Raw genomic sequence first — 22,696 nt, 5'->3', positions numbered from 1 at the left:
AATGTGGGTGACAGTTGTGTGGCAGGGAGACCAGGACTTATCCTGGGTATATGAACTGGCTTTTTAGAGCCCATTCCCTATGGTTTGATGCCTTACTCAGCCTTGATGCATGGGGGAGGGGCTCAGTCCTGCTCCAATTTGATATGCCAGCCTGTGTTGACTACCCAAGGAAGCCTTACCCCCTATAAGGTGTGGATGGGTTGGGATGGGTGTGTGGGGGAAATGAGAGAAGGGGAGGGAGAAGGGAGGAACAGTGGTTGATATGTAAAATGAAAAATATTTAAATAAAAAATAAAGAAAAAGAAAAAAATCTGGTTTTAGAAAAGCCAGGAAGTTATAAGCTTTGACTGTCATCTTTACTTTTAATAAACTCAGTTCATATCTTATGGTTAGCCAAGCACTATGCAGCAACCAGCTTGTACAATTCCTGAAAACTCCATCACTTCCCATGAGTCAACTAGCACCAGTTTTGACACACCAGAGAGAATGTCTCTTGGCATAATATCTTTACAGAGGGAGGGATTTGATCAGATTAGAATAAAAACTCATTTTTTCCCCTTTTACCATCTGAGTTCTACTTTATGAAAACCACCAAAGGGGTGGGTGTATCATCCAGTCAATGCCAGCTTTCAAGGCTTCCCAGTTGGTCAGAAACATTAGTATTATGAGTGGCTAGTGGCCATAGGGAGCATGGCCCTGACTGAGGCATGGCCTAATGTTATATAACTCATCAGCTACATCATGTAGTTACCAGGACCCTGCTGCATTATCAGACTGACCAACCAGATATTAGCAGCCAGATGTTTTAAGCAGTGTGTGGGTAAATTCAAGGCAATATTTAGGAAGAAAAGCAGAGGTGGGAATTGAGTGAGCTGGTGTACCTAAATACGGCCCTGTTTCAATCAGATATTTCAAGTACACATTTAGCTGTTCAGAGCACACGTTTTGGACCTTTGGGTAATACTCATGGCTTTGTCTTTTTGTACTTTTAATATGTTTCTGCTTGGGCTCTGTAAATAGTTAATCCAGAATTGATGCTTGCATTTGATGAGAGTAGGAGAAAATCTTATTTGTGGGAAAGAAGACCCCATTGTTTAGAAACATCATTGTCTTGATAAATTGTTTGCCTCGATGTGCTCTCCCTGGATATGCCCATGGTACAGCTTTTCAGTGAAAACATGTATAGCACAGGCTGACAGCGGCTGATGGAACTGCAGGAGCACCTGTGTTTGTACAAGGGCGACTCTGATTCTGAAGGTCTTGGTAAGGATAAGTCATGAAGTGCTTGTCTGAGTGCATTTGGAGAAGAGTGATCATGTCTAGGAAATGAGGATTTCCTTGGTGAGATCCTCCACTCATCCTCTATTCCCACAGGAAATGATAGCAGTGTTGTCAATAACTAAGAATTCGTTTGCATGTACAGTATAAACAGGTCTACCTTTCATGTTTCTGTATTAGCATTTGTTGACAAAGAAAAAAATATCCTATGAAATGTCATATAAAACTGGAAAACCTTATTATTGGCTTTCCAGTTAATAAATATTTAGCACATTTGAGTTAAGATGGTTAATCTATAAAAATATATGAACAATTACTGTTTATAAAATATTTATGAGCTAAAAACATCATATAAGATGTCCTGGGATGCATATCACCACTTAAGACACTAAGAAGAGCTCAGAGCTAGAAACAAACCCCCTGTGATCACAACTCTTTTCATCTTAAACTCAATACAGTAATGAGAATAACCACAAATCCTACCACCTAGTTAAAAATCAAACAATTAACAGATTACATTAAATCATCCAAATGGAGACTAGCTCTCAGAACACTAGAATAATTATTTCCATGTTTAGATACAACTTTTCCATTTCATTTTAAAGGCTACAAATAGTTTGGCAACTACTTTGCCAAGAGCCACAGACGTTAGCTAAATTAAGAAATGAGTAATTGCAAGTAGAAGCCTCAGGGGGTCATTGGCTGTTCTCAGACTTTTGAAAAACTCAACATGGGACTAGAGATCTACCTGAAACTCCTTTACAGCAAGCATCTTAGGCAAACGACTATCATATTAGCTGTGAAGACGTACAATACAGCCCCTTGAATGAGGTGACAACCAAGAGGTGTCTGGGGAGGAAACTCTAGTGTCCTCAGAGGAGACACAGTTTTGGACAGCACTTTCCACAGGTGAAAATGGGGAAAATGTAGGGTTTTTTTTTTCATATCACTTTACTAAGCATCAATTCCAATGATAAAACCCAATTTCCATTTGACTCTCCTCTATGTATTGTCACACATAGTGTAGCAATCTGCAGAAGACAGAAGTCACAGGTTAGGAAGTTTGAAGGAGTTAGATGGCAAGGACGGTCATAATTGCCCTTCTGCAGTCATCTAAGTGGCCGGCCTTAATTTACAGACTTTTTGAATGATGGTCTTACACATGTGGTCAGCCTCTAAGGAAACCACTAATCTGGAATGTTAGTGATTTTATATATGGTGGTATTTTACAATAAGGACAAATTTGAAATCTCGATTAACAGAAAAATACTGTGTAAATGTCTCACTATTTATGGCTCATGTATGTTATAGGGTTCTCCACTCCACATATATTGACCTATGGTAGGATGCAAACTCACACACTAAGAGGACTGCCAGGGAATACCTCATAGATACGTCTCTCACTTCTGTGAATTCTTCCAAATGAAATTCAAGCTGCTGGATATTTCCATTTTGGGTACCAGCAGACACTACTCTTAACTTTCTTTGCAATTCTAGTTCCTTAAAGTGTTTTCTCAGGACACAGTTCTATGCTGCTCTATCCCTAGGTGGGTTTCTCAACCCATATTAGATTTCTTCAAAGATCCATAGTTTGTGTTATACCTCCTGGCTGTAATCACACTTTCATGTACAGCTTAGAAGATGAAATCATATCTGAGTTGGGTGACAAAGATGTGTGCAAACATATCTGCAAACTATGTCAGTAATCAAGGGTGAGGGTCACCATTGCCTAATTGCATTTACTATACATGTTTTATAAAGCCCAATAAGCGAGGATGTGAGGTTGTCTGGAGTCAAGAGTCCGAAGTAGCGTCATGTGAACTCAGTACCTTTACTAGCTCCTCTCTACGGCTTAGACGGAGTGTGATGTTCTCTGAGTCACCTCTGGCACCATGGGAACAACCTTGTTTCCTCAGGACATAGTTTATTTAAATACACTTCAAACATAATTGCATTTTCTGAACTAACCTCAACCAGTGAGAGGTAACACAAGGGGGAGCAGATAGACAGGACACAGCAGTGCTGGGTCACTTTTGGAGTGAAGTATTATATTAGTTTTGGTGTGAGCAACACACATGAGCGCCTCACCCCACAAACTCATAACAACATAAAACAAAAAGGCAGAGGTGGACATCTTCCACAGTGTGTCTGTGTTCCTGTTTGTTTCCATGATGGTAAACTTAGGTGTCAGCTTTTCCATAAGTGCCTTCTGGAGGTCGGTAGCACTTGGGGAAAGCCATCAGCTGGAGCATGTTGAAAGCATACCTTCTGCATTTGATATTCTTCAGTACATTCTCTATGCGGCATCCTTCTCTGGTGAAGGGAAAAAGTACAACTTCATGAAACACAGAATAAATAAATACGCTTTATTTGTTCAATGCAGAGTTGCAGCAACAGTCCAAGTAAAAATAACAAAGATTCAACTCCACATTGTTTTCCCCACAAGTGATGATACATCTTACAAAATTAAATCCTAGGCCAGGCTCAATACCATTATTGCCTTCGGAAAGATATGATTAAGTTTCTTAACAGATATTTAACTTTTGATAAACTATTTAAATATAATTTGCTCCACAATACAGCTATACTTTAGTTTCATAAATATATCTGCCTTTGTATAACTTTTCCACAAATTAACTACCGGTTCCTTAAAACACATTAAAATCTACATGTAGCCCTAAGGATGCAGCTCTAGGAATAAGGCATTTAATTTATTAAGTCTGGCCCTATAGATTTTTAAAAGGAGGTTCCGTTCCTGTTTGACTTTGTTGTTTTAGCTACGCAGTGAAGAGAGCAGATGGCTTTCTCGGCAGTCTGCTCCAAATGCCAGCTTCACAAAAGAGGAGCGCTCCTCAGCCACAGTACAAAAGTCACGGTGCTAAAAATGGCGCAGCAAGACACAGACGAGACCTTGTTAAAAAGAATAGAAAAGTAGTCTGAAAGCCAAATCAACCCAAACAATAGTTACAAACAGGTCAATTTAATTACAAAACATAAATAGCCATTCTTTCCATAAAGTTACTTGACACAAGAAGGTTAAATGCAGCAATGAGTAAGAGACAGGAGGAAGAGAGTGAGAAAAGGGACACATTTCTATCAGCTGATGGCAACTATGTTAGCACAGTGGAAGAAAAGTCTGTAACCTCCTGCTTCCCAGATTGTCTCCGGGGTTTTACTGGTGCACAATGTCAGTCCTAATTTCTCTAATAAATGAAATGGGAAGGGGAGGTTCAGAACTTCAAGCTTTCAGGATTCTATTTTTTGTCTTGTTCCAAACAGTAATTTTAAAACACATCTTTACCTACTTAACAGTGGGAAAACACTTCCGTGAACAAAAGAGCAAAATAATTCACTTAATGCATAGTACTTTTGCCTTTTAGGATTTAGGAAAAACAAACAAAACCACAATTCAAACATTTCCTTTTTGTTGTTGTTGTTGTTGTTTAAATTCTGTGAATCTGAAAGTGTAGAAATATTACAACATTGTCCCCAGAATTAAAGTCCATTGTCGTTTGTAGAAAAGAAGGACACAGCATAAAATTTATTGGTATTTGGCTAAGAGTAATGCAAGACTTAAAATAAGCCACACAACGAGCAGGTGAGAGCTGACGAGAAGCAAGGCGACAGGGTAGAAGTGTCGAGAAGTCGGCTTGTTATCAGTTAGACAGCCTGTCTCAGGGTCATCGGATTCACTCAAGGCTCCCTGGGTTTGCCTGCTGTTTGACAGGAGGAAGGAGGGAGAGAAGAGAATAGAAGAGCATTTGCAGAGCATCCAACGGAACCTTTTGGAACACACACCCATTATGCAGTACATCTGCACCACAAGTTTTCATGCTAAGTAGCCTCACGTGCATCTGTACAATTTTTCTCTGTACTACATAGACAAACATTTTTTAAGAGGATATTCCCTTTGACTTTTGGAGGAAACAGTACCATAGTGATACTTAGAGAGGACAGAGCTACATGTAGACGGAGGAACTTGGTGGGCACAATAGCACCAGGAAACAAGACTACATGAATAAAATTAAATGATGGAACACTTCAATAAAATGATCTGATAAATATGTCATTGGGAAATGGAATCATGACGGAATGAAACACAGGATTTGGGAGACAAGCAGATATGTTTGTCACATTAAATACACCGTCTTCTGGTATTGTATCTGTGTAATGTATTTAAAGTTGTAAAGTGATTTCTCAACATGGTTTGGTCTTTGAAAGGACTGAAGCACCTGGCATGTCATCTTTGGCAGCCATATTATTAGTTTAAGAAAATCCCAGGCAGAGCCCTTTGTTAGCTCAGTTCATAAATCATTTTGTCTTCAGCTCATCTTATTGACAGGACCAAAGCTATCATTATACCCTGTTTACTGAAAACAGGCATATAGCAATTCTATTTCAGGAAAGAAAAGATTCTCAGATCACTTTTGTCCCATGCAAGAGAAAAATATTTTACTAAAGGCAGTTCTAATTACGACAAATCTAAAACACATAATCAAAATCTCAGTATAGTCAATGGGATGGAAGCAGTTTCCTCTATTAGCTTCTCTTGTATTTGGTCATAGTCACAGGCTTTCATCGTATGGAAGTAGACTGTATACAGGTTCCTCATCCATGGCCCCTTTCTAAACATGTGTATTCTCTGAAAATTTCCTATACTGATTTTTTGAGCAGGTTCTGACACCACAGTGGTCATATTTGATAACCATCATAATCAGCTCACAGAGTGATTTTAAAACACTGAGTCAGTGGTCATGTGCCTGGTTTCCCTGTCCATGAAGACCTAAGCATTGTAACCAGAGACAACTAGATGATCTGAAAAACATTAGTCATTGAACAAAAGGGAGATAATTTTGGACTGGCATAATTCATGTTTCCAAGAATTTGATTAATTGTTCCACTTTCCCCTAAATGTCTGGTGAACTAGATTTTATTTCATTTTTGTTTTAATTTTTAAAAATATTTTTATATTGTGTGTTTAGATGTTTTCCTGCATGTACATATGTGTATCATTTGCATACCTGGTACCTGTGGATGCAAGAAAAAAGGTGTTGGATCTCTGGAACTGGAGTTATAGACATTAGTAAGCCATGATGTGGGTTCTGGAAATTGAACCCAGGTCCTCCGGGCAAGTAATCAACCTTGGAGGCAATTCTCTAGCCCAAATTTTACTTTTTAAAAATTTGTCTCTTTTTACTTTATGTACATTAGTATTTGTTTGCATGTGTGTACATGCATCACGTGCAAACCTGGAGCTCACTACAGCCAAACTGTACTTACAGTTGGCTATAAGGCACCATGTGAGTGCCTGGAACAAAAACCAGGTCTCTTGCAAGAGCAGCAAATGCTCTTTGTTGTTTCTTTTTAAAATTTGAAATCACAATGTAATTCTACCATTCCTCTTTGCCCTTTCCTTCAGCCAACCCACCCCATGCACTTTCTCGCTTGTCCTCTCTCAAGTTCATGGTATTTATTACTTTGTTATTATACACACACACACACACACACACACACACACACACACACACGTGCATGTGTGTGTGTGTGTGTGTGTGTGTGTGTGTGTGTGTGTGTGTAAATTATATAGATAATATGCTCAGTCTATATAATGTTAGGGAAGGCTCATGGGACCCTCACCCCAGGGAAAGAACTACAGGAAGCCTGAGAGTGGGAGAAATAGTCTTCCCCAAGAAGAGCACACCAAATGAATCCTGTATGGAGTGGTCAGCCCTGAAATCACTAGCAAACACTCTTACCTGCTGTGCTGTTGTTCATCAATCCAGGGCTTTCTCAAGGTCCTGATGAAAGGACTAAAGAACCTAGCTCTATGTCCTTGCTCAGATTAGACTTGGTAAGGCCAGTCTGAGGCTGGGGCTGGAGCCTCAAAGGAATCAAGGTTGCAGTTCCTGGGAACTTGGCTTTTCCTTTTGAAGAGACTGGAGTTATTAGGCCCATGGCTGCTGTGTACTTCATCTGTGATGCTCTGGAGTACCCTGTGTTCCCTTTGTGGACATTGCTTGATTACCACCTGCTGAGTTTGTCCTGCTATATAAGGAATTGCAATTACTCTGCCCCATTTCTCCCCATGAAACAGTGTATAAGGTGCTGTACTTCTTAAGAGTTTACTTGGCATAAGACATAGCTTGAGTGAGACTTCCTGATTGCAACTTTATCTTCTCTGTCTTCTCTCTCCTTATCTTCTGACCTCCTGGTTCTCTGAGGAGAATGACCTGCTGGTCCGGGTCAAAATGGCATCCAAACCAACAACATGGGATAGCAGATTTCCCTCTCTCTCTCTCTCTCTCTCTCTCTCTCTCTCTCTCTCTCTCTCTCTCTCTCTCTCTCTCCCTGAAGATGTATTTATCATGCATACAGTGTTCTGTCTGCATGTATGCCTGCTCGCCAGAAGAGGGCACCAGATCTCATTACAGAGGGTTGTGAGCCACCATGTGGTCGCTGGGAAGTGAACTCCGGACCTCTGGAAGAGCAGCCAGTGCTCTTAACCTCTGAGCCATCTCTCCAGCTCCAGGATAGCAGAATCCTTAAGAGCACAGTTTTTCCTTTAGATCAGTGGTTCTCAATTTATGGGTCAGGACCTCTATGAGTTGAACAACTCTGCCTAAGACCATTGGAAAACATAGATATTTACAATAAGATTCATAACAGTAGAAAATTACAGTTGTGACGTAGCAACAAAAATAGTTTTATGGTTGTGGTCACAACATGAGGAACTGTATTTAAGGGTCTCAGCATTAGGAAGGCAGAAGACACTGTCTTAGACACTTCCTTTCCTTCTGCATTCTTTCTCTCTGGTTATTTGTTTGTTTGTTTTTTTTGTTTTGTAATGCATTGCTACAGTGCTTAGAGAGGTTCTTTCCTTTCATTCTGAAACTCTGCTCTTGGTTCCCTGAAGCAGATCTTAAACTGAAAGACATAGAAATATGTAGGTAAATGTTTAAAGATGAAATATCGCCTACACTGGCCACAAGAGTTTCCTATAATTAGTTTGCACAGTAGAATTTGATTAGAGATTGTTTAGACCCACAGCATAAGGTTGATTCAGTTATGATTCAATAGTCCTGTAAATCTGATCACTATACCACAAAACAGACTCCCAGACTTGAGATGGGGTGGGGAAGGCTTTTAAAGATAAAAGGTCCCAAGGATGAGAAAGCAGGGTCAGTTCTGGATTACTTTCCCTCCATGGTGCCTCCCTCCAGGAGAGGAGAATGTTTCTGCTTCAGTTGATACAGTTTTAAAATCACCGGAAATGGCCCTGTCTCATTTAGCTGAGGTAAGTTCTCTCCTCTTTTATCATACAGGATTATTAGGGCTCCTATTAAAGCCTTCTACCCTTCATTTGGGTAAACTGCTGGATCCTGAGCCCCCTGATATTTTGGGGAAAAATAAGCCTGCTTGATGTTTCTGGAGTTTTCCCACTACAGCATGAAAACAGAGGAGTGTGATCAAAACACAGTGATGGAAGCTGAGCAGACCGGAAGCCTGCTCATGCAGCAGCACAGCATTGGGCTCCTTGGCAGAGTGGCCCACCCATGGGTCCCTGGGAGACCTGCCTCCCCACAGAAGGCCTGCTAAGGGAAGCTAGGTCCCAAGCAGGGCTGGTGGGGCAAAAGTGCTTGAAGGGAGGGGCTGAGACAGAGCCAGACAACTTCACCACGACAGAGGGTCTAGAACATTCCCACACAAAATGTCTTTTCTGTTTTCACTCCTTACATTCATCACACCAGCTTTTACCAGCTCAAATTTGGGTGTTTCCCAGGGTAATGAGCCCCTGCTTGTAAAGCAGAGCAACCAGTGCTGCCAGGTTGTCCTGTTTCTGTTTGAGCCGAGAAACTGACTCTGACATCTGGAATTTGGCCCTCCATTTCATATTCAATCATGGATTTTCTCTGTATATCTTTATCCCCTTTCCTGGGCCAGATCGACCCTCCGACAATGACAGGAAACAGGAGAAGAAACAGCGGCCTAATAGATAAATATGAAAGTAAAAGCTGGCCCTGAGCTGTTAACATTCCTTAGAGAGACTTGCAATGTTAACTCTCTTCCACGCTTTGTTCATTCCTTTGTTCCTTTCTTTCATTCATTCTTTTTTTTTGTTTTGTTTTTTGTTTTCTTGGTTTTTGAGATGGGTTTCTCTGTGTGGCCCTCACTGTCCTCACTGTAGTAGACTAGGCTGGCCTAGAACTTGCAGAGATTCACCTGCCTCTGCCTCTCAAGTACTGGGATTAAAGGTGTGTGCTACCACTGCCTGGCTTTTCTTCATTTCTTAAAAAGAAAAAAAAAAAAAAGCAAACACACACACACAAACACACACATACACACACACACACACACACACACACACACACACACACACACACACAACTCTACCGCCTCTGGCAACTACCTTTGTTCAGCTTCCTCAACCTAAAAGATATGATGCTATCATTTTAGTAATTTGTTTTAGTTTTGATACTTTTGTATGATATATAGCACTAACACACCAACAAAGAGAGCTAGACAGCAAATCTCAAAGCCACTGCCACTAAAAAGCAGCCAAGTTGGGCTCTGCTGGGTCTTAGTCTCACTAAAAGACATTTGCTCCAATAAGGCCTTCTAGGCCAATTTTATATAAAAAGGGGAGGGAGACTTGTCTATATAATTATAAAATCTCTTGGTATTAAATATAAAATTTTTATAGGGATAAAAGATAAAAATTATTTTAATAAGTGAAGATTTATTTCTAAAGATTGAGTTATCCATATTTATAAAATAAAAAACTAAAGTATATTTATGTTATAAATGTTCTAGTAAGGTCTGTAGGCATATAGAGGATAAGGCTAAAAGATAATGTATATGATATTAAAGTTTATGAGGTCTAAGATTAACAATTACAAATAAAATTGACTATAATATACATCAAATTAAGGTTTATTTAAAAATAACTGGCTATTAAAATATCATATAAAGTTAAATATATCAGACCAGTGCAATTGGTCCTTTGTGTGTTTCTCATATAAAGGCACTACACTGCTCTCTTTGGCTAAACTGGGGAAATCATCATTCATTCTTATTTGTTTGTCGTTGCGGGGGTAAATACAGATATGTCCTTCTGTCTGGATGACATGTATGGCCTATGGCTTTGGAGTCTATGAGAAATCTAAAGTATAGTTTCTCAGACATTGTGAATTCATTTCTTAAGTTTCCCAGTTTCTAATCACCCACAGGTTTCCCCACTGATGGACATTTCCCAGTATGCAGTGTGAATCTGGTGCCCTGGCTACAGAACGGTAATCCCTCCCTGGTGCATGCTTCATCATGGTTCAAAAGAACTCTGTGCCTCTGAGTAGATGAACTAGAGTGCTGATTGACTGTTCTGGAGGTGTCCACTTGATCTGGATGAAGATAACTTCCTTGATTTCCTCATTGGCTACATCCTGTTATAATGATCAGAGAAAAAGCCTCAACTGGACATTTGGCTGATAGCCACCCCTTGACAGTGGGATCGTCTATGAGACTTACAGAAAAAAAAATAAAAAAAGAACAACTATAACATGGACATCTTTAACATTTGGACTCATTGCTCATGTCAACCTCCCTTATATGTTACTGAATGGGACTTCCTCTATTCCAGAAAATGAGGGGCTCTGCTAAATTACCTGTATCAATTGTCCCTTCATTAGTTGTGAAGTTCATGGAACTTAGGAGTTTTTTAAACATTCAGGCACCAGTAACTCATCTGGCCTTAAGAAATAAAATAGGAGGAGCTGGACCAATCCAAGGCTTTCTCACAGGCCCTGATAGAAGGAAAAAGAGGAAGCTAGTTCTGGTCCTTGCTCAGGATTGGACTTGGCAGGGCCAGTCTGGGCCTGGGGCTGGAGCCTCAAAGAAGCTAAGTTTTCAGTTCCTGGGACTTTGGCTTTAGAGCTTGAAGAGACTGGAGTTCTTAGTCCCAAAGCCACAGTGTGCTCATTTTGTGATGCTCTCCAGAGTCCCTGTTTCCTTTGTGCAACATTGCTTGACTCGCCTCCTGCTGACTTTGTGCCATTGCATGAGAGATTCTGCTAACTCTTTTCCATCTCCCCCACGCAAATACTACATAATTGTAATTGTAAATATCATCCTTATAATATGTCCTTCTGGCTTGTCAAGTTTTAAAGTAAAGGTTATCTCTGCAACTTCGACATTTTTCTTCAATACTCCATAGAAGAACAGTCATGTATTGAAATCCCCCTCTCTTTTTTCTCTTTTCCTCCCTTCCTTTCATTCTTTTTCTTCCTTCTTCCTCTTCATCATCACTATCATCATCATCTATCAATCATGTATCTACCTATCTATCAATTTATTGCAGTGCACATGTTACATGCCAATTGCAAATTTGGGTTCAAATGCTATCTACAATTCATGAGTATCAAGTACAGAAGTGCCCTCTTTCCTACTGATGTGATCCTATAAATAGATACTACTTGAGGAACAGAGCACTCAGACCAAAAGAAAATGAAAAAACTAAGGATGAGAAAATATTTTCTAATAATGGTCCTTACTCCAAGTTCAGAGTGTTAATTTAGATCAGATTGTACTCCCCCCCCAACTCAAGGGAACACTTTATATTTTACAGTCTGAATGCTTTCCAAGTCAACATTACTAAGTCGAAGGGTTTTGTTTTTGGAAGGGCAATTTTAGAATCAAATTAATTTGTTGCTTATTAACTTCTATCTCTGGAGATTAGAGTAATGCATTAAAATTGCCTCCCATATAATCATCATATTACTCAGCTAGAATTCAAAGTGGTCTGGCCATGAAGCTGCTTGATGTGTAAAGGTGGTGATGTGCAACAGAGCAGACAGGTGGTCTTGGAACCACCTCCTTTATTCCTGCCAAAAATAGCACAAATGGACATTTCTTCATGGACACTAATGGATTTTTAAGGACTCTCTTGTACAAAATGTAAAGGATGCTCTCAGCAATAAAAGTAGAAATTGTTTCATCAGGAAATTACGGTAAGTAATTAGTGGCTGCCTTTCAAGGCACACTGACAATTCAGTGCCATTAATGTTAGCTAGCAGTGACTGTGTGCAAATCTCAGTGGTGTCCCCAGCAGAAATGCAACATGATCAGATATTTAAGAGCAGTTACTGAATATGAAGGTTATAAAATAATTCTAAAATCCCTGTCAAAAGTCACTTAAGAACAGAAATGAGTAAAGGACATGTCTCACTTTTAAATGCACTGCTGTCTACAAGAGTAGATCATCCCTCAAACAAAACCTAGCACACGTGACTCGATAATATTTTCTTTGTTCCTGTTTTTTACAATTCTGAAGGTGGAGATCTTAACCCCTCACCACCGGTATTCTCTCAAATCATTCAGAACTCTGTGCTGAAAATTCAGATACCTAGCTTGCCTTGTGGAGATAATTATTCATTGATAGTTTTGCTACTTGATATTATATTTCTTCAGCTGCTATACTACTTCAGGCTCCCTAAAGGAAAAAACAGAAATTAAAACTAATTGAAAACAAAAACTTTCTGACCAGCAAACTGAGACCATTTCACATTTAATCACCTGCTTTACGTTTGGAGCTGTGGAAATACCATCCTGACATTATGACCCATTATCTTAAAGCCAATATCTTAAATAACTTTATTTGACTCAATAGTCACTTATGAATCAATACTTATAGAGAACCATTTTTTAACCCCTAGTTTCAAAATGTATAAGCATTTAAATAGTCACATTAGTGTAAAATAAATGTGATGCATGATGGGTACCCATGATAGCTTTGGAAATGCTACAAACAATCAGAGAACCAAATACCCTCACATTAAAAGAAGACTTTAAAAGAAATCTTCAGTTTGAATCTAAATACTGAATACTGGAGGAAATAAAGCTACCCCTGGGCTTCTATTCAGCAAGTAAAAGAAAGCCTCCTTAAGATATAATTTTTCTGTCCATATTTTATTTATAACATAGTCTCAAGTAAAGAGACTATGTTTATATTTTTTCTTTTTCAAGTTAGCTCAAGATTCATGAGACTAGATGACTCCAGCCAGACTCAATGAGTATGCTAGATCTGTACCACACATCCAAATATACTTGATGCCAAATGATCCTCCAACACTTTTCAAACTTCTGGGTTATAGTTAGTTAGAACATTAAGAGAGTGAAACTGTATAACAACTGTGTGGATATTTAAATGCGTATGTAATTTTATGAAATTATATCTAGGGAGAAGTAATTTCTATTGACCCAGAGGTAAGGGAAGCCTTTATGGTCAGCCATAGGGTCACCAGCCACATGTAAAATCTCTTCTTTCTAATGTAATTCCAGATGTGAGTTTAGAATGTAATGTTAGCAATGTGAACTCTAAGAACAGTTCTGTTCTAGGATTGGAGAGATGACTCAGGCTTAAGAGCACTTGCTGCTTTTGCAGAGGACCTGAGCCTGATTTCAGAACACATGGTAGATGGCTCACAACCTCCTGCATTTCTAACTCTAGGAGATCCATTACGCTGTTTTGGCTTGTGTGTGTGTGTGTGTGTGTGTGTGTGTGTGTGTGTGTGTGTGTGTGTTGGTGTATGTGTACATGTGTTCATATACATGTGCGTGCGCGCGCATGCACACACACAGATGAATGCTTAAAAATAAATACATGTAAAAATAGTATTTCTATATCTTCAAAGAAAGTGACTTGGAAGACACAATTTCACTTCTACAGTAGTCCAGATATGCTAGGCAGTGTATCTGTCATTCTTGGAATGCAGAGGAAATGTGTGAAGCAGAGAAAGATGTATTCAGCTCATTCTACCATGAGAGAACTATCTTTCCTTCTATATGCTTTATTTGTTCCTTACACATGACCAAAATGGAAACATCATCTGCAGACCATGACCAAGCAATGGTAGAGGCTTGGAAGCCCATCTCCTATTTAAATAATCTGCATCCCTGGGGTCCCTGTAGACATGTTTTCTGGGATCACCTAGATGTAGGCAGATGCAATGTTCCAGAGATCCTATTTTCTTTCCTAAAAGCACAAGGAACAGTTCACCAAGATATAACTGTGGTGGGTATTGTGTTCCCTGAAATATTGTGTGTTCCCGAAATAAACATATCTGGGGTCAGAGAACAGACAGCCACTAGAACAAAGCCAAAAATGGTGGCTAGAAAATGGGTCAGAGCAAGCCATAACAGAAGTTGGGCGGTGGTAGCACATACCTTTAATCCCAGCACTTGGGAGGTAGAGCCAGGTAGATCTCTGAGTTCAAGGCCACTTTAGAAACAGCTAAGCATGGTGACTCATGCCTTTAATCCCAGAAACCCAACCTTTAATCCCAAGGAGTGGGGGCAGAAAGAGAAAAGTATATAAGGCGTGAGGACCAGGAATTAGAGAGAAAAAAGCATGTAGTGAGTAAAGAATTCGGCTGGTTAAGCATTCAGGCTTTCGAGCACAGTTCAGCTGAGAGCCATTGGGATGAGGATTCAGAAGCTTGCAATTTGAGGAAACAAGACCAGCTGAGGAACTGGTGAGGTGAGAAAACTGTGGCTTGTTCTGCTTCTCTGATCTTCCAGCAATCACCCCAATAACTGGCCTCGGGTTTGAGTTTCATTAATAAGAACCTTTTAAGATTCCTGCCACATATAACAGGTCAAAGGAAAATTAGAAGAATTCCAAGCAGCTTGACCTTCTATTTTGACTCTAATGTAGTTCTTGTCATTGAAATCTATCTTGGACTCAATTTTGAGAATTAAAATGAACTAAAACTGACCTATTAGCTAAAGTAATTTACTTCTCCTTGATACCACTTTTGGCTCTGATTTGATGTTTTCGTTTCACAAAATACATAGAAAGTGATGATATCTTCTTGGGGGTGGTAAGCACTTGGTGGTCATACTTTCAGGTGGTGTGTACAGATTGTTTTAAAAAGAAAGTTCACATGTGCAGAATTATCATTTGTGAACACATGGCAGGAGGGACCATATGTACAGTCTAAACTTTCATTTTACTGTAAAAGAAACAGAATTAGGGGGCATCAGGAGTTTTAAGTATAACTGGTTTTGGTCTTTGGACTTTAGAAAGGAGAGCATTTGGATCAGGTCCAGAGAGATATACTATAAATGAGTAACGGACGAAGGAGAAACATTATGGTAAAATATTTATGCTTAGTTTTATGTATACAAAAAGCTAATGGGCAATGTGCAGGTTATTTTGGGTGTATGTAAGGAATGGCGGAATGAATTTGATGTATCCATTTGAGGTTTGCTCTTGGTTTTTCCTTCTTTCTCATGTTCTTTGAGGCTAGAGTTTAAAGCATGTGCCCCAGGGATGGTCAGCAGTATGAAAGTATGTCTTGCCTGGGCTAAATAGATTTGCCTTCTTTCATGACAGAGAAAATGTCAAGTGTCCACTGGGAAGGACAGTGCACAGTGACAGGATGTGTGAATGCTGAGGGGACAGGAGAAGAAAAGGGAGGGAGAGAAATGGAGGGCCAGAGGCACACTCAAAGCACCACCTTGGCAGAGGACATGGGGACAGAGGCCAGTGCCAGGAGGATTTTGTGAACTGGTAAGGAGTGCACCCAGAGTACAGGCTATGGAATGAGGAAGGGAGGCTAAACCTAGCTCAGCGATGCTCTCCAAAGATGCGTATGTGAGGATGAACTTGAATGCACCGAGGTGAAGATGCTCAAGGGCAGGAAATAGGAAAGGCAGGTCAAACTGAAGACTGGTGCAGACAGTGCCAAGCTCTAGTGCCAGGCAAAATCCATGGCAGGACCAGAGCACAAAATCAGAGATTGTCTCCTCTAGGCAGAGATGAGCTGAAATGTCCACTGCCACTTATTACAAAGACATTAAAAAGAAAAATGGGCTCCGGAGCTAGCTCAGTGGAGAAAGCGTTTGCTGCCCAAGAGTGATGGCTTGAGTTCCGCTCCCTAGCACTCTGTAAGCAGACGGCATGGCTTTATGTGCCGATTACCTCGGTACTCAGTGCAGGTGGGGCTGACACAGGGAGGACTGCGAAGGCTCATGGGAGTTCGAGTTCTATACTCTGCCCTGTAGTCTCCTCTGACTTTCCAACATGAGAGCATGGGCATATGCACCTGCACCTGCACCTGCGTGAGTGAGCATGCGTGCACGCGTGTGTGCGCGCGCACACACACACACACACACACACACACACACACACACACCACAAACACATAACACACACACATACAAAGAAACAAAACCCCAAATACATTACCCCTTAGTGGACAAAATAAATAAGGTACTTCTGAAAAGCAAAGGGTACATACATAGAGATATATACTGTCTAGTAACTGTGTAATTATGATTTCATTTGTAAAAACCTCCAACAACATGCCTTAGTTCTAACTGATGCAAAGAAACAGATCTAAGAGTGGTCACTAAAATACTGCTAACATTATTTTCAATTGTCAACCATCGTAGGGTCACCCTCTAATTACTAACCTCCTGAAGTTTATAATGATATACTCCCAATTAATAGCCAAACTTTCAGACGTCTATCCCTCTTGATAAACCTTAGCAGGAAGTAATGAGGCACGGCTATCCTTACCTCAATTCCCTGGAGGGAGCACGATGCCCAGCCATGTGGCTGCCTCACTTTGGCTCTTTATGAAACTCCCAGATACACTCAGATGCCCGTGCATGTCATTCGACCGAGCCTACTGTCTTTCCTCAGCAGCCAGGGATGGGAGCAGACTTTGGTAACAGGGCACAGTGCATATAAAAACGTAGGAAGGGGGAACATGAGAGAAAATAGCAGTTTCTGCTTAGCTAACTCCTTTAAGTCTCAACTTCTTCCCTTTAAAATGAGAACATTCACATCTCCCACAGGATTCCTGTGAGGATTACACAGAAGCACACAGCACTTTCACAATAGTAAAAATGAGTAAATAACACAATTTTAAAGTTACCTTCTGTTTCTCTCCCCTAGATAAGTCTTTTGTGTGTGTGCAAACAGAGCATGTCCTGAGGAGGCACAAGGCTGCTTATCTCTTTCTTTCTGTCTCTTATCTATTGATGGAGAAGCATGAAGGATGTAGGGCATCACTCCATTGTGGATGAGCCAGGGTCTCCCTTTATGTTCATGGCTGGTCTGGAACTCATTACAGACCAGGCTGGTCTCTAAGCGGCCTCAGTTCTTCCTTCATCTTCTGCCCCAGATGCTGGGACTGCAGGTGTGTGCATGCTTGGTTTCTACTTTCTCCATTTCAAAGTGTTCCCTAAATTTCTCATTTTGTCATGCTGATGAATCTTAAAATTGTGTCTCTAGCTGTCATGTCTGAATTATGCTGTTACATCCAGTTAGGTGTCTAACTAGCATCAGAAGGCCACAAGGTTAATATTCACATCGGTGCCAGCTACTACATCACACCTTCTTTCTCATAAAAAGTGCTGCACTTCAAATGTAGAATGTAGAGTGCTCCCCAGAGGCCACTGTGCTTGCATACTTGGTCCGAAGCTAGTAGCACTGATGTGGAAGGTCTAGAACCTTTAAGAGGTAGAATCTTGCTGAAGGAAGTGTGTTACTAGGCTTTGAGGTTGTTTAGCCTGGCCTTACTTCCTGTCCTTCTCTTCCTGACTGCTGATGCACTGTGGGAATGGAAGTGAATAGCATAGGGTCACCCACCTGATGAGAACTTACAACAGGGGAGTGGCGTGGCAGTGGTAAGCACTAAGAGGAGGGAGTATTTCTCAGGTCCATTTTCTGTTTTTCTCTGTGCCCTTTTGTAACAACACTGAAGGTCATCACCCTGGGTCCAACAGAGCCATCATTTGTGTCACTTAAAACAATGTGCCACAATAATGCTGGAAACGTCTGTGCTGTCTGCCAAACAGATGGCCATCAGGAAGAGTAAAAATACCACCCAGAGCCAATTGTGGTAATTGCTCGGAGCTAACTTTTCTGATTAAAATAAAAAGTGTTGCAGTAGCTTCATTCGAGAATTACCAGGGAAGTCTCCGGATACCACTGATTCTCTTCCTATCTATTTCTTAGTGCTTTGCTGCACATCATTCAGAAGTCACACTCTGGATCAGCTATTGTGTTAAACTGAGTAAGGCTTGTTTGGAAAGGAGCACTTTTCCCTGGCCCTCCCCCTCCACTAGATTCCTCTTCTGTTTAGATTCCCTATAAATTGCTTAAAGCCTTTCTTCCACTCAAATTGGTGGCATTAATAGAGATTCCTAGTGGCTCTCTTCCTCCAGCCTCTGTGTTTTCATCTGAGGCTCAGAACTCTAGGGGAGGAAGGCTGCCCTATTAGCAGTCTAAGGGCACAGGACTGGGGCTGTGTGCAGAAGAAATGGACTAATGAGACTCTAGCTTTCCCACACACATTTCTGCTCTCACAGCCTAACTTTAACAGAGGATTCACTAACTCCTCAGCTTTTATAGACCGTGGGGGCTCCTGAGTGCTCTCATGGCCCCTTACTCCATAGGATTTACACACCGTGGGGCTCATGGCCTATTCCTGACAGAGAAGTCCCTAATGCCAAGGGTTTTACACAGTATCAAGCCAGTGGCCCATTTTTGTGTTGAATGCTCCCAAAGACTGGGAGGAGCAGAGGTCATGCGTGTGACTGAGCTGTCTTTGCCTCAGTAGACCTCAGGGCACATCACACTCCTTTCCCCACATACCAATTGCTCTGGCAGGGTCGCTGCCACGGTACCAAGGCACAAGAACAAGAATCCAAAGACCTGCAGCAAGAAGAGCAACCAAGAAAAGGCTGCCAGTGTGGGAAAGTGGCATCGCTAGGACTTCTTTGCAGTGACAAGCACCATGACTGCCTTGAGGGCTCTCCCCACATAAATCACTAATCCAGGAAATGTCCCCCATGGACATGTCTGCAGGCCATTCCCATAGAGACAACTCCTCAGTGTAGGCTTCCACTTCTCAGGTGACTCCAGAGTTTCTGTCCAGTTTTGACAAAAAATAATCAGTGTGGGTTAGACCTAGTTTTATGCTTGGGATTACATAGGTCACAATCTATTAAAATGGTTTCTATCCAGAAAGGAGATATGTGATGACTATCTTTATTGAAATCTGCATGTATCTCAAGTTCAGAAATATTAAAATGAATCAAGTAGATTCTGGTGATGGACAAACGTCAATGTTCACCTAGATTCTTGGTTTATGAATCAGACTCCTCTGGAACAGTGATATCAATAAGAAATTTCAGATTACAACAGTATCATCTGTAGGAGTTCCCTGGCAGAATTTTTGGGATCTCTTATGTATACTATCATATCAGCTGTGAATAGCAGTACTTTGATTTCTTCCTTTCTAAATTGTAGCCCCTCAATCTCCTTTAGCTGTCTTATCACTCTAGCTAGAACTTCCAGTACTATATTGAATAGACATGAAGAAAGGAGACAGCCTTGTCTTGTGTCTGATTTTAGTGGAATTGCTTTTTGAGTTCCTTGCCATTTAATTTGATGTTGGATATTGGCTTGCTTTACATTGTCTTTATTATGTGTAGGTATGTTTCTTCTATACCTGATCTCTCCAAGACTTTCATCATTTCATCATGAATTTTTCAAAGGCTTTTTCAGCATCTAAAGAGATGATTGTGTGTTTTCTTTCTTTCAGTTTGTTTATATGGTGGATTACTTTGACAGATTTTCATATGTTGTACTATCTCTTCATCTCTGGGATGAAGCTTACTTGATCATGATAGATGATATTTTTAATGTGCTCTTGGATTCAGTCTGAGAATATTTTATTGAATATTTTGTATCAATGTTCTTAAGGGAAATCAACCTGCAATTTTCTTTCATTGTTGAGTCTTTGTGTGGTTTGGGTATGAGGATGACTGTGGCCTCATAAAATGAATTTGGCAATATTCCTTCTGTCTCTATTTTATGGACTAATTTGAGGAGTATTGGTAGTAGCTCTTCTCTGAACTTTTGGTAGAATTCTGCACTAAAACTGTCTGGTCCTGGGCTTTAATTGGGGGGGGGGGTTGGAAGATTTTTTTCCTCAGAGGTTACAAGCCTATTTAAATTTTATCTTATCTTGATTTAACTTTGGTAAGTGGTATCTATTAAGAAAATTTCCCATTTCTTTGGCCTAGTGATTTTTTGGATTTCTTGGGTATGTGATTTCCCCCCTTTTTGTTTCTGATTTTGTTAACTTGGATATTCTGTTTCCGACTTTTAGTTAGTTTGGAGAAGAGTTTGCCTGTCTTGTTGATTTTCCTCAAAGCAAATACCTTTAGTAAAATGGCTGAGTATAAGATTAATTCAAATGTAATCAGTAGCCCTCCTGTATACAAACAATAAATGGGCTGAGAAAGAAATCAGGCAATAACATCCTACATACTAACCACAAATAATATAAAATATCTCAGGGTAACTCTAACCAAGAAGTGAAAGACCTGTATGACAAGAACTTCAGGTCTTTAAAGAAAGAAATTGAAGAAGATAGCAGAAGATGGAATGATCTTCCATGCTCTTGGATTAATAGGATTAACATAGTAAAAATGGCCATCTTACCAAAAGCAATCTACAGATTCAATGCAATGGCCATCTGAATTCAAACACAATTCTTTACATATCTTGAGAGACTAATACTCAAGTTCTTATGGAAAAACAGAGAACCAAGGTTAGCTAAAACAATCCTGTACAATAAAAGAATTTCTGCAAGTATCAGCGTCCCTGATCTGAAGCTGTAATACAGAGCTATAGTAATAAAACTGCAAGGTATTGGCACCAAAACAGACAAGTTGATCAATGGAATCAAATCAAATACCCAGGTATAAATCCACACAGTTATGGACACCTGATTTTTGACAAAGAAGCTAGATTTATACAATGGAAAATAAGAAAACATCTTTAACAGCTGCTTCTTGTCTTCCTGGACATCTGCATGTAGAAGAATGCAAATAGATACATATTTATCACCCTGCACAAAACTCAAGTCCAAGTGGGTCAAAGAGCTTAACATAAAACAGCTCTAGTGAACTTGATAAAAGAGAATGTGAGAAATAGCCTTAAACACATTGACTCTGGATACAACTTCCTGAATAGAATACCAATAGCACAGGCACTAAGATCAACAATTAGTAATTGAAACCTCATGAAACTAAAAAACTTCTGTAAGACAAAGGACATCATCAGCAGGGCAAAACAGCAGCTTATAGAAGGCTATAGAGAGCTTATTTCCAAAATATATAAAGAACTTAGAGATTAGTTGTCAACAAACCAAATATTTCAATTAAAAAATGGGGTACAAATCTAGACAGAGAATTCTCAACAGAGGAATCTCAAAGGGCTGAGAAACAAAGAAATGTTCAGAATCCTTAGCCTTCAGGGAAATACAAATCAAGAGAACTCTGAAATTCCATTTTATACCTGTTAGAATGGCCAAGATGAAAAACATAGGCAATAGCTCATGCTAGAGAGGATGTGGAGGAAGGAGAACACTCCTCCACTGCTGGTAGGAGTGCAAACCTGTACAGCTGCTTTGGAAGTCAATATGGTGTGTTCTCTAAAAATTGGGAATATATCTACCTCAAGACCCAGCTATACCACTCCTGAGTATATACCCAAAGGATGCTCCATCTTACCACAAGGACTCTTGCTCAACAATCTTCATAGCAGCTTTATTAGTAATAGCTGAAAGCTGGAAACAACCTAGATGTCCCTCATCGAAATACTAGACAAAGAAAATGTGGTATGTTTACATAGTGGAATATTACTCAGCTGTTTTTAAAAATATGACTTCATTAAATTTTCAGGCAAATGGATGGAACTAGAAAGAAATTCATCCTGAGTAAGGTAAGCCAGATCAGAAAAACAAACATAGTATGTACTCACTTATAAGTAGATATTAGCTCTAAGTCAAGTATAATAATGATTCAATCCACAGACCCAGAAAGGCTAAGTAACAAGTAGGGCTCAAGGGAGGGGACACATGAATTTCTCTGGGAAAAGGAAACAGAATAGATTTCATGGGCAGACTGGGACACACAGGGATGGAAACAGAAGAGAGAAGGTGGGGGGAGAAGGAAGGGAGAAACACCTGGAATTGGGGGCATGTCTGGGACAAGCTAGAAACCTTGTGCAATGAAATCTTCCAGAAATCTATGAGGGTGACCCTAGCTAAGACTCCTACCAATGGGAAATACAGAGCCTGAGCTGGCCATCTGCTGTAACCAGACAAGAATTCCAGTGGAGGCACTGGGACACCAACTCAGTCACAAAACCTTTAACCTACATTTGTTTCTGCCTTCAAGATGTGCTGGGGTAAACGTGGTGCAGAAATTGTAGGAGTGTCCAACCAAATACTGGTCCAGCTTGAGACCCATACCATGAGAGGGAGTCCACCCCGACACTGCCTGGAGGACCCAGAGGCTGAACAGCCCAGAGAGCTAGGAAAGAAGCAAACACACTGGG

General features: G+C 40.3%; 1 protein-coding gene across 6 annotated transcripts in view; it reads right to left on the bottom strand.

Moving 5' to 3' along the window:
• Positions 1 to 269: 269 nt before the first annotated feature.
• The window catches only part of Inpp4b (inositol polyphosphate-4-phosphatase type II B), a 739,919-nt gene continuing 717,492 nt past the window's right edge, over positions 270 to 22,696 (bottom strand). For 4 of the 6 annotated variants that reach the window (XM_036187402.1, XM_036187399.1, XM_036187400.1 and 1 more), the window contains one exon: positions 4,243 to 4,994. In XM_036187402.1, the coding sequence (XP_036043295.1) occupies positions 4,820 to 4,994 (175 nt within the window). In that variant the 3' untranslated portion in view covers positions 4,243 to 4,819. Of the gene's footprint in view, positions 3,592 to 4,242; positions 4,995 to 22,696 lie in introns of those variants that run through there. The other 2 variants (XM_036187401.1, XM_036187404.1) reach the window with 2 other exon arrangements.

Source organism: Onychomys torridus, chromosome 5, assembly GCF_903995425.1.
Source record: "Onychomys torridus chromosome 5, mOncTor1.1, whole genome shotgun sequence".
In the NCBI taxonomy this organism is placed as follows: Eukaryota; Metazoa; Chordata; class Mammalia; order Rodentia; family Cricetidae; genus Onychomys; species Onychomys torridus.
Note: the sequence above shows the minus strand (reverse complement) of the source record. Positions and strands in the feature narration are given on the sequence as shown.